This window comes from Limulus polyphemus, unplaced genomic scaffold (assembly GCF_000517525.1).
Source record: "Limulus polyphemus unplaced genomic scaffold, Limulus_polyphemus-2.1.2 Scaffold2937, whole genome shotgun sequence".
Lineage (NCBI taxonomy): Eukaryota > Metazoa > Arthropoda > Merostomata > Xiphosura > Limulidae > Limulus > Limulus polyphemus.
Window position 1 is genome coordinate 60,464 of NW_013668547.1, and position 18,453 is coordinate 78,916.

Here is an 18,453-nt window from a genome sequence, read left to right on the forward strand (position 1 = left end):
TGCATTTTAGACGCGAAAACAGTAAGAAAACGTGATAATAATTTTTGAAATTGTTAGGGTTGAATATTTTGATTCGTAGATCAGGAGATTGAAAAAGATTTCCACAAAAATTAAATTTTATTTTTAGAACCAGAAATTAGAAGTTTTTTGTTGTTGTTGTTTCTTCCAACAGTTTTACTGAGATGAAAGACAATTGAGAATTATTACTTTAAGTAAAGTTTCACTGTTACTGGATTATTTGGGAGGTATAGGCCTATTGATACTTAGAGAAACAGCCGCTGTAATTTAGTAAGTACCAAGACATTAGCTTTCTCCTTCCATAACACCATGGATATCAAAATGATACACAAGAGTAACACCTTTAGTAATTTTGGAAGTCATAAACTTGGAAACTGGTTCTCAACGTGGAGTAATCCTCGAAGAAAAAGCAGTTTTATCAAGAATTCAAAAAGTCTGAGTAAGTATATGAACGGCTTTCTGTTAATGTTAAGATAATATTGTCGGGCTTAGCAATGCATTTACCGATTTAGTATCATAGAAGTTTTGAGTTAACAGTCTTGATAACCAAAATACTTGCATCATTCATAATGAAGGAAGATCTTGCCTTTCAAAAGCACATTGTTTTTATACCTTCCTAACTGTTATCTATCTTATGCAGTATTCATGACTGTGACTTGCAATTTTAGTGAAATATTTTATTTTTACAATGGTTCTAGGATACAAATAAATATAATGAGACACGTGAAGAATGTAATTGAAGTTTAGTGAATGCTAAATAAAACTTGAAACACTCATTAAATTAAGATCTTATAATAACTATAATTTGAAGAAAAAAATCATTGGCTCATTTGTTATTTGAACTTAGACATAAAAATGTGCTGAAAGCAGTGTTTTAAACCTACTTTCATAACTAATACAGTCAGTGTTTATTGAACATCATATTTTGTGTTGAAATATCATTAAACCTTGTTACATGTTTTGTGGCTGCCATATTATTAATTACTCATTTCAGTTGGTCAGTCAGAGGTTAGCAAGCATTCTCCTCCACTTTCTTCATTTATTTACTGCACTCCATCACTGTTTCATTCTGAGTCAGCTTTTTTTTACATATTTTACCCATACTCTTTTCTGTCTGCCCCTGCTTATCTTGCCATCTACTTTACCATTTATGTCTTTTTCTAGGATTTATTTTCTTAACATGTGTTTATAGTACCTTAGCTTTTTCATGGTGTCAGTAGCTTCTTTTCACATCCCTGTTTTTTCTATCACTGCATTTCTTAGTTTCTCTGTCCATCTGATTAGTATCATTTTTATATGATCCTTAATTATATTAGAATTATTCAAAAATGAAGAATGATGTGAAAATATTTGATTTTTTAAATTTTGTCAGATAGCCCTTACTTTTATCGTAAATAACAGTTTATAGATAAAATATTGTGTCAAAATATTATTTGTACATCAAATTTGCTATGCTGGAAAGCAGATAATGTGGGTAAATTATCCCATTTAATTGTAGTTGGTTTGTATACAAGGAGTGACCAAGTACAAAATATTAGTGTTAGAAAAAATTGAACTCTCCATATGTTTTTAAAGCAACAGGCAAAATCATGAAAAATAAGTCAAGAAAAGTTTTGTTTTCTTAGTAAATTAGCCAGGTTTAATTAAAGAAAATGGAAACAAAACATTTTTTTTACCTCAAGTGTGCATTCCTCAGAATGATATAATGCCACAACATTCTTAGAACTAAAAATGCTTCGAGCCTCTTAATAAGATAAGTGACAAAGCTGTAACTTACATACAAGAAAAATTTGTGTATGTTTGTATATATATATATATTTAATGTGTTTAACATAATCATTGCAAATTGTGAGACTGACATTAGCAAAACATTCCAGTTGATAATTAATCTTAAGTTTTATGTTTTGTTATTTTTTATATAGAAATAGTAATTTTTTGGTTGTTATGGACATATATTTGTTGAGAATGGGTAAACATGAAATGTGGAGTTGCATAGTTTCAAAGAAGCTTTAAAATGTGTTAGCTAAAAATTCTGCATTTGGGTTTAATATGACATGTAACATTATTTAACTTGTGTTACCTGTAACTTTTAACACAAAGTTTGAAATTTTTACAGTTTTCATATACAGTGTCCAAAAATCAAGAACCACTTCTTTTTATTGAAGGAAATAATGATTTTCTGAATATATTTATTATTATTTCATAGAAAAAATGTACATTGTAGTAATTGTAATGTTATAAAAGAACGTTAATAAAATAAATAACTATCTTTACATATGTACACTGCCATAGTAAAACTTGTTGTTGTCTTCTTATTAGTCTTTAGTAGTCCAAACTATAGAAACTGTATTTGTTAAATTTTTAATACTTGCAGGGCTTGCATTATGTGAAATTGGATTGAATACTCATGAATAATTAATTTAGTAAATCCAATACTCTAATCAGTGTAGATACACCTATACATCAGTTTGGTGTATATGAATGGCTTAATTTATATCTGATAGTTTTTTTACTGCTTTTCATAGAGAGATTTCACAATTATAGATTGTCGCTATACAGAACTGATACCAAATCATTTAAAGTTTATTTCTACCATTGGAGTAGTGGAATATTAAAACTACTGTAGTTTCAAAGGAGATTGTAAGTTATGTAGACCCCCCTCCCTCCCCTTTAAGGGTATTACTAATAAAATTAGAATAAAAAGATGTGTATAGAAAAGATTACAATAGTATTTTCAAATTATTGCTGCTTTTTGAGGTGATGTAGTTAGTACTCAGAATTAATAATAATGATGATCAGTCTAAGCACAGAAGCATTTATAAATTTACTAGTTACAATGATTTCAATAATTCAAAGTAAAAGTTTGGAAATTTGTAATTTCAATTTTCTAGAATTGTAATGCTTCACTAATGTAAGTGTGAGGATTAATAATGTGTGTGTTTTTATGTGCATTCAATGTATTACACTACTACAGAATGTTGTTATTAACTTCTGATCAGAAATAGTTACTTGTAATGATTACAATTAAACCTCAACCCAGTAATTAATATAATTAATTACCAGTCTAAGTAGGAGTATACAATGTCACAAGGCAAAAATTGTATGATGATTAGAATGCACTGACCAATCAGATGGGTTCCCTTGCTGTTAGTAATATTTTTAGCCAAAATTCAAATATTATCTGAGGAATTTCAGCAAACTTGGGAGATTTTGGTTAACACTAAATTAATATAGTAAGTTAACAATGCAAAATAATCCTCATAATAAAAAAACTGAAAATATATTAGATATATATTAAAGATTTCAACCAAGATTGTTAATGAAACTGATATTAATGAGCAAAGGTTTTAAGTTTGGAAATGTCCTAAATGAATGAGAAGTGCACTAAACAAGTAATTAGTAAATCATTCAGTAAAGTTTATTTAAATGGTGTAAAAATATTAAAAGTAATACCTCTTAAATAAATGGGTAAGCCAAGTTAAAGACATAATCCATAAATGTGTAACATATGTAAAGAAGTTACTCAGTAATTAAATTCTTTATATGATAGATATTTCATCACTTTTGCTGATAAAGCAGTTAACAACTTTTGTTTTCTTTTTAATTTATATTACAACTTTATGTGAAGAACTAAGGTTTAAGTTAGAAACACAAACGTTTTGGTAACAAGGTGTTTAAGCATGTTAAAATTTAATACAGATAATATCATATAGAAACACATTACACTTTTATCAGACTTTGGTGAACATTTTCTAGATCTTGTAACATAATATGCAATTTGTTTTAGATTCCCAACTATATATAATGCTATACAAATATAGCTTTATTGCCTATGCTAAAACAAAAGCTACAACTAAGGAAATGTGAATTCTAATCAGTATTGGTTTGAAATACATTAAAGAGCATTTAAACTAATACTGTAGTATTATCAGAGAGAACATCCTTTCATTATCATCAGTAATTCCACTGAATGTAGAGAGAAAATTAAGGCTTTGAGGCTAAAAAAATATAAATTTTTGATGTTAGTAATCTTTACACTAGTCTTTTATTGATTAAATTAGAAAGTCTTTGATCAATAATTTCAAGATCTATTGTGTTAACTTCCAATCAGCAAAACTAAAAATCAATCTGGCAGTGAGTGTAGCTAATTAAATATACTTTTCTTAATTCTTTACTCATGTTATACCATTATTTCATAAGAAATTAATTCTTCCAGGCTATGTATTCTGTACTTGACAACACAATTCTGTAATTCAGCCAACATGTCTCTCAACAAATATAAGGAATTCCACTAGGAGATAGCAGCATCAAGTTTCAGATTCATATTTATTTGAACTTCAATTTTTTTGCATAACTGATCTTAATACAAAAGACTACAGCAAAACTCTCTCTTGTACTTATATTGATGATATTCTTATATCTAATTATCAAGGTTTTCTTGACGTAGCCAAACAAATTTATCCACCAGAACTTAGTCTGGAGAAAAGTTCTTTCACTAAAAATTAAGGAAACTACATGGATTTAGGTATCTCTATTGTTTATCAAATGTTCAATAAAATGGACACTTTTAACTTTTGAAGGCATAAACTTTCCATTTTCAAATACAAACATTTCAAATAAGATATATTGCAAGGTTTAACATAACATAATGTTTTGGGACAACACAGGACGTGTTGGTCCGTCTTCGCTGTCCCATCCTTTAAACTAAACTAAAACTATTAATAAATAAATTTGAAAAAGAAATCTTAAAGCCAACCCTTATCATTCATATACTTATCAAGCTACTTACTACATAGCTTTTGAGATACAATAGAATCTGTTTTACATTATAAGACTTTACAAGTTCCCCAGTAAGTCATCAGTAAGGTTATGGACTCACAATGCTAAACTCCAGGGTTTGATTCTCCACAATTGACAGAGTGCAGATAACCCATTATATAATTTGCACTAAAAAAAAGAAGTAAACGAAACAAATTCACAGTTATTTTTTAGAAATGAGGTTTCTCCTACTATATTTTGAACACCAAATTCATTCAGTTTGATGGAAAATTCACCAATATTCTTGTTATAAATAATGGGTTTAAAAGTTCTAACGAGTCTAACTCATGCTTTACTTCATCTTAAGTGCTCCATGTTTTTTTTTTGTTAAGTGACAGATGTTAAGTTGCATTAGACACATTAGGCATGGTATATTTACTACATTGTTTTTCTTTGTAGTACCTATAATTTATTTATATCTTCTTAGTGTATTAGTATTCTAGCTATTGTACAATTCAGAAACCCAATAACCCTAGTGCTTTTGAAAAATGGACCTTCTTTCACAATGAGTAAATGAAGGCTGCCTGGGGAGTGATATGGGGGTGGGGAGTTCCAATCTGACCCCTTGTCTTCTCCCTGTGTTGTTCTTGCTTATAACTGACAAAGTACTAAACTGATTGCCATCAAATCTGTCAAATACCAGTATCTTAGGGATCCCCCACAGAATTGCATAGGGTCAGCATTCTGACTGATTTTTTAGTAAATGCTATGGGTAGTAATCTTGCTGAAAGTGAGAGTTAAACAAGTTTAAAGTTACATAAGCTTACTTACTGGAATGTATTTATGTTTTTATAATTTATGCTTCTATATGGCTATAAAATTTCCTTACTTTTTATCTTGTTGAAAAATATTGAAAATGGAAGTTCAGAGGTAAGAAAAAAAAACCCTAAGTGCATTACCAGAACTGTATAAAATATTTTAAGATAATTACATATTTTTCGTTCATAATGTTTGAGAAAATTTAATTAACACATTCAGCATAGTTTAACAAACACTGAGTTATGATCTAATTAACATTACTTCCATTCTTGTTTAATATTACAGAGCTTTCTTTTTACAAGAACTGGTGTGCTCTATGTTACTATAACTTGATGGCACTGAATATTATATTTACTTATTTAACCCTTTCCTAACCAGGTAGTTCGTATTCTCATGAACCAGGGAAAATTTCAAAATTTATATATTTGATGGTTTGTATTGTATATTTTATTGAACCTACAAATGCATCACAGGGCAACAGAATGTTATAATGGGAGTAGGGCCTTTGAAGGGTGATAACGGATGGCTAATATCTGATGATTATGGGATGGCTGGATTATTCAGTTCTACTTTTCCTTCAGTTTTTACTAATGAAGACTTAAGTAATATTCCTCAACCTTATTGGTTGTGAGCTTGTTAAGAAAAAAAATTGGGAAATTTAAAGAATGATAAAACAAATGGGCTAGGTAATATTTACTGAAGGGTATTGAAGGAGGTTAAGGATTAGATATGTGAGCCACTTGCTATTATTTTTTGTAATTCCTGGAGTAGTGGGCAGGTGCCAGAAGACTGGAAGCTTGCTATTGTCATTCTTCTTTTCAAGAGAGGTGATAAAAAAAATATCCCAGTAATTATAGGCCTATTAGTCTTACATCTGTGGTGGGAAAAGCTTTGAAAGTCTGATAAATTATGCTTTGCAAAGTTATGTAAAATATTTTAAAATTTTGTTAGATAGTCAGCATGATTTCATCAGGAGAAAATCTTGCCTTACTAATGTTTTGACATTCTCTGAAGAAGTTATTGCTTATATAAATGAAGATACAGGTGTGGATATAATGTATCTAGATTTTCAGAAAGCATTTCATATGGTACCACATAAAAGGCTTGTTAAAAAGATTGGTTCTGTAAGAGTGGGGGCTAGGTTAGCTCACTGGATAGAAAAACTAGCTATATGGAAGAAAGCAGATGGTTTATATAAATGGAGTTCAATCAAACTGGATTAATGTGATAAATAGGGTACCTTAGAGCTCAGTGTTAGAGTCTTCGCTACTTTTGATTCACTGATATATCAGTGATATAAATGATGGAAAAGTCAATAGATTATTTGAATTTGTTGATGAAATTAAAGTTTTGAGAGTTGTTGGCTGTGATGAGAATGCTACTGCCTTACAAAAGAATTTTGATTATTTGGCAGAGTGGTTTTAATTATAATAAAAGCAAAGTAATGCATGTGGGATATCACAGTTTGAATTATGAGTATAATTTTGATGGGAATAACTTTAACAGTGTTATTGATGAAAAAGATCTTGGTGTTCTGGTTGATCAATATCTTTAAGCCATCCAAGTAGTGTGTTGTTACTAGTGGCACGGCAAATAGGATTTTAAGTTGTATCTACAGAAATATTGGCTACAAGTTTAAGAGATTATATTGCATTGTATAGAATAACTATAGGTCATTGGTTAGGTCACATTTGGGGTATTGTGTTCAGTTTTGAGCTCCTTATCTCAGAGAGGACATTGAATTGTTGGAAAGGGTTCAGAGGAGGGTTACTAAATGATACCTGCAATGGAAATGTTATCAAATGAGGAAAAGGTTCAGATCTTTGAACTTTTTTAGAGTTCATTAAAAAAAATTTTCCCAGCAGCTGATGACTGAGTGTAGCCCAGTGGTTTGCTTGCTGGACTATGACTGCAAGTCCAATGTACACATCCCATTATTGCAAAAACAAATTCTTGGTCCACACCTGGGTGCATTATAAGGGTGATAGTAAAATCCCACTATTTGGTCTGACAAGAGTTGACAGTGGAGAGGGGGGGGGCAACTATCTGATTTCCCTTTAATCAGTTCAAAATTATGGATGGCCAGCACAGTTAACCCCTGAATAGCTTTTCAAGTTGACATCCAGGAGAAAACAACATCACAACATTGGTTCATTGAAGATTTATATTACCTGTCAGCATTCACCATCTTCCAGTAGTTTACTACTATTGGGTCGACTTACCACTCTCTTTGTGGACAGTGTTCAAGTGTTAATAGTAGTTAAAAAATGTGGTTTCTTGTATAGTGTAGGTATAGAGTTGTCAGCAAAAAGAAAACGGAGTTCCCATAACTAGAGGCAGTCAATCAAGACCAGACAAACGGTTCTTTTAAAAGATATTGTACTTGGTTTTAGGGAATACTACACTTGGAGTTAAGATGTCTGACCTCGTGAAACAAGTAGGGTAACATCTATTAATGGAAACCAACTTCTTGCACTGAAGACCAAATGGTTCTGTTTAAACAAGTGACCCTGGTTTATATTTAGATACTTTGTCAAGATTCGCCATCAGTTTCATCTCGCTTTGTAGTTACTTTTATGATGATGAGCCTGAAAATTGTGGGCTATTTTTAAAACTCACGAAGGCCGATTATGACGTCATAAAAATGCATAATTGTTTGGAATTGCAAGTGGGGATTCTTTTGTAAGAACACTGAAATTGTCTACCTGGAAAGTCACGTACGTGATTTTCTGTAGTCAGCGATGTTTTATGGTAAAATGAAATGTGTTTTAGACCTGTTAATGATTATCTTTTATCTAAAAAACACGATAACATATTTAAAGTTGTGTAGGTTGTAGAAACCTTAAGAAAGAATGTGGCTAAAAACAGTGCAATGTAACGTCAACAGGATTCATCTACTCTAACACAATTTGACATTTTTTTAAGGATAATTTTTAACCTTTCTGAAAAATGTTACGTCTTCAACAATGAGGATTGGTTACCTTCATCGGGACCTTCATGCTTGCTTAAGTTATAGTAACACAGAGCATATTGTTTTTGTAAAAAAAAAAACAACAGACTTTGTCACGTTAAATAAAGTGGAAGTAAAGTTAATTGTGCATTGTGCAGAATACGGTAATTAAATCTTCTTAAACGTTATGAATGAAAAATATGTAATTCTCTTAAAACACTTAATATAAGTCTGATTTTACTTCTGAATTTCCATTGTTAGTTTCAGTTATCAAGGCAAAAAAGTCAGAAAATTTTATAGTGATATAAAAGTATTAAATTTAATAATGTAGATGCATTTCGCTAGGCTAGGTTATGTAACAACTAGCTATTTAATGTGAAACTTGTTTAACCCTCATTTTCAGTGAGCTTGTTACCCGTTGCGTATACAAACAAATCAGCCAAATCGTGTTAGTGCTTTGACAACACGAAATAAACAAATAATTATTTTGTGTTTTGCAAGTTATGTTCTGTTCTTCATTTAATTAATACAAGCTGACGTATCTTTTCCACGCGTAGGGAAGAAATGAGAATCCCAGGGATGGCATGGTGTCAGATCCGAACGCCGACTCTATGTTTGTGCCTGAGAACTTGCCAAGTTTGGTGACAGTCAGTTCACGTTTAGAAGTTTAGCAAAATATTCCACCTTCATTTGTACCGTGTGAAATAGTTTGAGGACAGAGGTGGTATTTTCTGAGGTATAAACTACATGCACCAATTATTCCTATTATTATAGGACAGACACCGGGAAAAAAAAGTAGAATTTCCAAATAGCTAAAACTGTTTTGTGTTGTATTATTTTCGTTAGATCTTGTTTCGACGTATGTTGTGTCTGCACGAAAACTTCTGAGCGGCAGTAACAGAAGGTGGATTTGTGTTTTTAAAATTGGTATATTTTGGAGGATAGAAGCTAATAGACAAAATGAGAAGGGTGATTTGAAATTATATTTGAGTGGATATTTCGTGTAAATTTTTACACACTTTTCACATTATTAGCCCCCCAGTGGCTCAGCGATAAGTCTGACAGCTTATAACGATAAAAACAGGATTTCGATATTCGGGGTGGGCACAGCACAGATAGACCATTGTGAAGCTTTATAATTAACAACAAACAAACTTACCATATTAATTGACCTTTAAATAGTTAGAGAGAGCTTATTTTTAGGTCCAGGGATTACAGCAAGCAGAATTAACCAATTTAACTTTTTAATTGATTATTTTGAAATAAAAAATACAAAACTGGATTTTTCTTTTTGGTGTTATAAAAAGGGAACATTTATTTATACAAACGAAAATAGGCTAAGCATCAGTCATTTCTTGCTATTTCATAGGGTAGTCAGGCGTGGGTTACCAAATTAACTTAGGGATAAAAAGAAATACAATATATCCTTGCGATAGTGAAAGCATCTCAGTCAAAAGTATTTTATTTGTCAATTTCTTCATCGTTGTTTTAACGCATTTTCTTTTTCGTGAAACTACATTTATCGTGGTGAATAAAAGTAGTTAAAAACTAGATATTTTAAAGATCGATGAACACCACTGGCGTGATGGCGTCACAAGTTGTGCGAACTGTTCATTGGCCCACTCGTATGACGTACATACTTATTCATATACAAACCAAGTAACTATAACGATTTATCAATATTTTTACTTTGCAAACTATATGAAAGTGAGAAGTTGACTGATAATATGTAAACATATGGACAACTACGTTTGTTTGTTTGTGTATTTTTGTATTTGTATAACACACACGAATTACGAAATGAGATGCTTAGCATTCTTGAGGCATTTGTTAAAGACTAAATAAATAAAACCCAAATAGTCTCAAGTGTTTCGACTAAGAACGGAACCTGTTGAATAAAGAAACGAAACACTTGAGATTTTAGCCGTCATCCTTTTCACAAAGCTTCTCAGTTTCGTGCTGCTACTTTTAGCCAAGAAAGGTGTTAGTTGATTTTGTCACCAACAGGGTGTCATTTTGAAGATGTATATAGTAAATTTTATTCAAAGTGTTTGTAATTTTTTATTCATCATTTAAGCTTAGATTTTTTTTGTATGTAACTAATATTTGTTAACCTCTGGCCCCCATTTCCCCCTCCACAAACTTTTATAGAAAGATTGTGTTCGTTATTGTTCAAAGTTTGAAAATAATGCTGCAAAAATATTTGAAACCTTCATTGATAGAATTTTTATTTAAGTTAGCTTTTAATTGTTAGTTTTTATGAGCCGTTAAAAATAGTAAAATACATCATAAATTTTAATACTTAACCACTGGGTTAGTTTTAGCCCCTCCCCCACTCCTAGACGGTGTAATTTTTTTGTTTTGTGTATGAATTTCAAAATTTACTTATGTGACAATCTGTGGAGGAAATTAGAGTTGAACTTCACAAAAAATTATATGAATACACTATAATTTTGAAACATCTAAACAGTTAATCCCTAAGGTTTAACTTCATAAAGAAAGTTTTTGTCACAGTGTGCAAGAAAATGACGTAAAGATCGTATACTCGACATTAACTTTTACTTTTTTTTAAGCGAACTATAAAAATCTTTTAAGCCCATGTCTGATATCGATCTATGTGCTATGCACCAAGAACAGGAACCCGTGACGTAAATTGAAACCGTCCAATCATAATAGACAACTGGGAAGTGATCCACGTATACCTTGAGTTATTTATTAGTCTAAAATAACACTGCCACTCTAAAGACAATCAATACTACGACAAATGGCTGTATCATATGTGGAATCGTTAAGTGTTATTATCATTTTTTTCTAGATAAAATAATACGAGTTTGCACACACACACACACATGCGTGTTGTGTTCGTGCATATATAGAGATTAGTAGAATAGCTTCCTGCACTTTTTGATGTTATGAACTTAGATATTAATTTTATGTATATGTATTTATACAATTAGATGAGACAGTTAATATATGTAGCAAATTATGTATATGTTTAAATAAGCACTTGAAAGAAAAATAAGCAATTTTTATTTTTATGTTTGTTATTATAATTATTTGTTGGAATGGATACCTAAGTTTTATGAAACCATAAGAAATAAACCATGGTATAAGAAACACATCTAGCTTTAGCTGTTTAACGCCCCACACACTATTTGATTCAGTGGAAAGCATGCTAGTTATCTCTAGCATGATTGACTTATGGTATTGATTGGACCTGTGAGCCAGAAAGGAAAGATGTTTGATATAGCTTTTAAAAGAATCCACACAGTGCTCAGTGTTTAAAACACTGTTCGTCTTTAACGTCAGAAATTGGAGGTGTACCACTTGTTCCCGCAGAGCAGGAGGTACAGAAATATAGTTTCAATATTGTAACACATCATATATTTTTTGTGTGTGTACTTGTGTGGATGGTTTTAACTAGCAAATTTAGTTGAAGTTTTAGACCACATCGAAATATCCCCATCTGGAACAAAAACTATATTAGGTAGGAAGGTTCAGAATCATTGAGGTGACAGTTAATATAGGTAAGGTTGCGTGGTCTTAGTGTCTTGGTACTGTGATGTTTCTAATGTTGGCTGAGTCTTTAGGATTATTTTGTAATATGTCCTTTCTGCACAATTCGTTGCCATAGCATAGCAGGTAATCATATGTTCTTTCCCATGTTGTATTTGTAGTAATACTGCTTTTACTGCAGAATTACCATCATCTGTACCTATTATAATTTCGTCTTCAAGAGTGGGTATGCAAATAAATTAGTAGTGTTTTGTTCTTTCTTCAACTTGTTAAATGCTTGTTCACAATCAGTATCCCAGTGAAAATTGTTTGTTTTCTAGTAGTCTGTATAGATGATAATGTCATGCTATGTCAGAGAATGATTTTACAAAATGAAATTAGGAGCACAGTCTTCAATAAATCTTCTTACCTCATGCAAGTTTTGTAAGTAGATCAGCACGACATTCCAGAGTGGCCCAGAAATAACACTTTCTATTAGTTGTTCAAATGAAATCAGTGCATTACTTAGTCCAAATGACCAATTTCCTGCAGTAAAGACTGTCTTTTCTCGACATACACTTGCCAGGATCTACTGTTCATATCCAGTACAAAACCATTTAGACCCAGATAAATTATTCAAAGTAGATTCAGTGATTTTCTGTAGGTAGGTATCCTTCTTTATGACTTCATTCATCTTCCAGCACTCCACACAAAACCTTATGGTACCATCCTTCTTCCCAAGTATAATAGGTGATACACAAGACAGAAGTCAGTTCTATTACACCTTATTCTTTCATGGATTTCTAGTTATTTGACAGCCTAAGACTGTTTTGCAACTGGGAGTCTTCTGACTCAGTGATGTATTGGAACTGCATCTCCAGTAAAAATAGTGTGAGATATTTGTGCAGTCTAAGTCATCAAATGTACTGGAGAAGGTATCTTGGTATTCTATGACCAAGTCATGTAATCTGTGACATTGGTCGTTTGTAAGACTTTCACAACTCTTTCAAGCAACTCTTGTAAATGAAGTGGTAAGCTCCTGTTACATGAAGATTTTACAGAATTATTCCTACATCTTGTGTCTTAGGTGACCAGTTCTGGTTTTATTTGTAAACCTTATTCTATATGATAGATGAAAAGCTTTGTTGTTTGTATGGCCCTAATGGTGATATCTTTATTCTTCAGATCCTTGAGGGTTCTTCCAATGACCAATCCCTCAGGATAAGCTGGAGTGTTTGATCCTGTCATGGTAGATTTACTAGACCTAAAGTTGTTCCTACGAAGGCCAAGTAACTCACTCTTTGGTGGTATAATAGGTGTCTTCCTTGTTTTCACAGAAGTATAGCTTCTGGTGTTGTAATTGTTTTGAACTGCACAAGGATTTCCTGGTTATAGACTGTGAAACTACCAGAAGCTAGTCTAGCCAAACATCCCTCTTTCTACATTAAATCTTTTTCCAAGTGTTGATTCTTCGTCAGTGTCTGTTACTCATTATCCAAATGTTGTGTTGTGTAGAGAAGTTTCCCACATTAAATGCAATTTCTAACTTTCCTCTTGCTGGAACTTTATGATCATTTGCTAGTTGAAAAAATTTATTTTCTTGTTTCATTTTGAAGACACTTTCCCAGGTTTAACCATTGTTGATCAACATATTGCAAGACTTTCCATTAGTGAATCCATTGACTCATAGACTGATCTCTTTAAATAATGAACTTATCTTGGTTTGGGTGGGTGGAGTATTCAGAACTAAACTTTGGCCCTTAAGTCCAGCAGATTCATGATCTCCAATGTTTGTCTAACTCCCTATTAACCTTTCAATCTGTTTGGACTCTGGCACTCATCAGATATTGTTTCCTTAGTTTGTTATTATTGGTTGTAATGTCCATGTTTTCAGTACCGACAGCAGTTTCCTTTTCCTGTGAACCTTTAAGAGCAGTTTAATTTCCTAAAGTATTTTTTTTCTGTGGTTCCTGACTAGATGCCCTTGCAATTAAAACACCTAATATTCTGCAGTTCATTTCTTCCATTCCAAATTGAGCCCTTCAGAGGGGGTTGATGTTTCTACATGTTTGATCTGGCAATCCCATAATTCCTGGATGATACTTTAGTTGATTATCTGAATATAGTTTGATTTAGGCTAAAATTACATATCCTTATCCATTAAGGCATCTATTAATTGATTGGATGCCAATTAATCCCTCACTTTACATGGAACATCCAGATCAGATAATTGGTCAAGTCTTTTCACATCTTCAGTAAATTCAGCTAAGGTTTTGCCCTTTATCTTCCCTAAACATAATTTTAGAATATTACATTTGATCTAGCACTTCAGATCTGTTTGATAAGGCAGTCACCTATGCTTGATAGTCATTATGGCTGTCTGTTGGAGTGATGCTTTTAAATGAGTGGCAAGATAAATAGTTTGCCTTTCACAATTCTACCCATCCTCTTTAGAAACTACTTCAAAGTGTGTATCAAATGCTTCTATTGGTATCATCCTGTCATAGTGTGCTGAATTTTCTATTATGTGATGTTCCTGAACTGATCTGCTAAATTCCTTAACTTGACGAAATAGTGGTGTAGCTGGAGTGGTCCATGAAGGTACTTCATTCGTAGGTGACATAGCATTAATAGTAGTAACTGGTATAGAAGTGATGAGTTTTCATATTGCATTGTTATTGAGGCTACAATTCTTGAGCAAATGCTCATAGAAGTATGTGGTTATTTTGATCCTTGCACTTGCTAATTCACTTTTAGATATTTTATCTTAGAGTTGATGACCTTTTGTACATTTATTTTGGAGTCTTTGATCTTTATGTTATACTCCTCTACATTTTCTATAGTTTCTTTGATGTTTTTGTTATAATCCTCCTGTACATAAACTATGGCTTTTTTGACCTCAATCTATACATTTCTATGGCTTTTCAACTTCAATCTGTACATGCTGTATCTTGTCCTCCATGAGGTTTGTTTTTTATCATAATTTCTATGTAAACCTATGACTCATTTCTGTAATTCTCTCAGGTTTTTTTCTCTTCCTTTAATTTTATACTTTTCGTGATCTTCATAATTTTCTGTCTCTTCTTGCTCTTCAGTTTTCTGTCTTCGTTTTTTGATATATTAGTTTTTGTCTTACTGGAGTTTTTAATTTTATGTCCCTTACTTATTCAACATTTTATTTTTTGTCTCTTCCTGATATTCTTTCCACTGTTTTATCATTTCTAGTAAGTGTTTGATTTCGCTTTGAGCATGTGACATCTTTTGAAGTTGATTCTGAATTTTTCTTTCTCAAAATAATCCCACCCTTTACATCATTGACATAGTGTTTTGGATTATTTGATAAGAAAGAATAATGAAAATTCCAGTCCATTTAGTGATAAACTTTTATTTATTGAAATTCAAGTTCCACTGCTAGTGTGACCATCCTTCACAAATAAACTAAGCCTAAACAGAAATTTCAATTACTTGCTGGTTACTTGTTTGTACTTCTTTGTAGAAATATAAGCTTAATATTCATAGCACTGAAGTCTACAGATTTACAATACTAAAATCAAGGGTTTGATTCCCTTCGGTGGACTCAGCAGATAGTCTCATGTGGCTTTGTTATAAGAAAAACTCACAAACAGTAACAAACAGACAAAATTGCACACAAATACTCATTAACTAACCCAATAATTCTTTCTAGTGTAACTTGCTTTTTAGTTCAAATTGCTTTTTTTAACTTTATAGATTGTTCAAGACATTATGACCACTCTCTTCATGTCACACCTCCTTCCAGTTAAACAACAATACATAAATTTTTAAAAACATCTAGATTACAAACACAAAATCTTATATAATGCAGTAAAAATAAAGAGAAAGATCTGGGATAAGAGATAACGTTTATTATAAAGGTTAGGTTTTATATAGGATATTTTCAATCGGACTTTTGTTAATATAGGTCAAAAATGAGCAACTGTGGTCTACTACTCATTGTTGATCGAACACTTTCTAGGAAAGAAGTAAGATTGGCTCTACGGTAGAAAATGAATAAATGATTTTGAGTGATACAAAGACTATTCAGTCAAAGACATAAATTCCCATACGGGAATGTTTTGTAACGACTATAGACACGGCAGTGTTTGAGTAATCATCATTCGAATCTTTGTTGATAACTAAAATGAGGCGAAAACCGTGAAACTTTAGTTTGGATTTGTGCATTTTTTGTATCCAGGTGCTGGTAAGTAAATAGTAACAAAAATAATAATTGAAAATAAAAAAATCGACTAAAGTGTTATTTAATAACATATTTTTGGTTAACAGCTGTTAACTTTTTCATGGGTAAAGATCCTTCTGTGTAGTACAAATCGGTGTACTTTTAGACACTGCTGCTGCATTAGTGGATTTTTATTAAAAACTCTTGAGGAAGTTGCTTACATTAATGTTGTTTAAACAAGGCCGTAATAAATCAAATTTATACCCTTCGAGCTGATTACAAGAAGTTGTAACATTTCAGGTTTCACCTGTTTGACCATGATGTTCTTGATAAATTTTTGAAGCACGTCTAGCTTAAAATAAGTGGAACTTAATCGTGTGCGTGACGCAGAAATGAGTATTTTTGACATTTAATTACTTAGGCAAAACAAATTGCCATGCCAACAGAAAATAGGAAAGTGATTCAACAGTAGATGTAAAGAGAACGTGACTAAGATAACACTTGAAATCTAACATTAATTTTTTTTAATTATTCATCTGATTTGATTCAGTGTTTTGTTTTTCTACCACTATTGTATTTTTTGTCTATCGTGGAGATTTTGTTATGTTTTATTATTATAAAACTTGTATTTTTGCACACGTCTTCAAGTTAGGAAGGCATGTTTGGCATATTATAGAAAAGCATAACTGTTGCCACTTAATTATGTGGCCTGGTGGTTAGGGTGCTCGGCCTTTCAACCGTGGGGGGTGGGGGGGGGCTTTATAACGTGACTGTCAATCTCTCTACTCCTTGAAAGAAGAGTAGCCCAAGAGTTGGTGGTGGGTGGTGTTGACTACCTGCTTTCCCTCTAGTCTATCACTAATAAAATAGGGACGGCGGGCGCAGATAGCCCTCGTGTGGCTTTGCGCGAAATTGAAAACTAAACCATTTAATTTTGTTATTTGAGAGAGGAGGGAAGGGTTTTACAATTTGAAAAATGAACCATCTTACAGTTCAGTTAATTTTCTGTTTTGCTTTTAAGTAAATTAGGTTTGATTATATACGGTGTGTTATTTTGCATTCTAGAGCAGTTATTTTGCTATTTGTTGAGCATCGATGTTGAGCCATTACTTTTTTTTATTAGGTGTAAACTTTCACATTGCATCATTCGTAGTCGAAATCTGGCATCCATTTCAAAGTCACATTCTTTCCTTGTACGTTTCGGTCATTTTTCGGTGTATTAAGGTAATCCTACACAAGGAGCATGTTTAGGGTTACCAGACGCTTCAGTAAAACTGGGATTGTCCCATTTTTTAGCCTTATTTTTTTTTATCCTTATCATAAATAGTAAAGTTATTAAGTTCTCCCAGTTTCATTGTATATACTTCAATGTGAGTTTGATGTGTACGATTTCTTTAAATTTTACTCGAATAACCACCTGACAAACACATTTCACATGGTACATTGTGCCATCTCTCTGCTATGTTTTCTTAACTTGATGTGTCATTGGGCAACCACAGGAATTGAAATTTGAACACTTGCCCAGCCGCGACAAAGAAATCGAAGGAGCATCATTCTTCTTTTCAGTAAGTCCAAGACAACTTAGACACGCGTATTATTATTATTACTTTAACTAGCTGCGATTTTAAGTGAATTTGTTTGACTATGATTTTAAAACGCGATACTTTAAATATCATATTATTAAGCAAGTGGTAAAAAAAATGTGGTTTTGTAATTTTAAATTGTTTCGGAACTCTTATAGTGTCACTCTATGTGAGGAAAAGAATTGTCCCATTTTTGCACTGTAAATCTGGTAACCCTAATTACGTTACGTTTTAGTAACGCCGCACAAAGACTTGTTGCTTATGGCCTCTGAGCTGAACTGTAAGGTCGTTGCCCTGTATATGAAAAACTATTTGCCACTCTAGCAATTCGTATCTGTGAAAGTCATAATGCTTCAAGCCATCTCTTTTAGTTGTAAGACTGTTCGACAGCCCTGAAATTTTGTTTCACTGATTCCCAAAGTATAATAGCTTGATAGGACATTGATATAGCTGTAAATGGAAACTAATCATTATTTTGAATTAAGCATAAAATTGAATTATATCTAAAGGACAAATATTGTTGTAACACATCAGGTGACGCTATGGTGGAGAATAAATTTAAAGGTGCCTTCTCCAGTGCAGTATTTTTTCGGGGGGGGGGGATTTCCATTCTCATATTGTGAATAACGTATAAG

The 18,453-nt window shown here is 32.2% G+C and overlaps 1 protein-coding gene across 7 annotated transcripts in view; it reads left to right on the forward strand.

The window, feature by feature from the left end:
• Nucleotides 1-18,453, forward strand: part of LOC106468256 (cyclin-dependent kinase 17-like) — a 142,130-nt gene that overhangs the window by 57,733 nt on the left and 65,944 nt on the right. The window contains exon 1 of one of the 7 annotated variants that reach the window (XM_013928675.2): nucleotides 7-457. The exons of the other annotated variants lie outside the window; for them this stretch is intronic. Within the exon in view, the coding sequence (XP_013784129.1) occupies nucleotides 328-457 (130 nt within the window). The 5' untranslated portion in view covers nucleotides 7-327. Of the gene's footprint in view, nucleotides 1-6; nucleotides 458-18,453 lie in introns of those variants that run through there. 7 annotated transcript variants of the gene reach the window in all.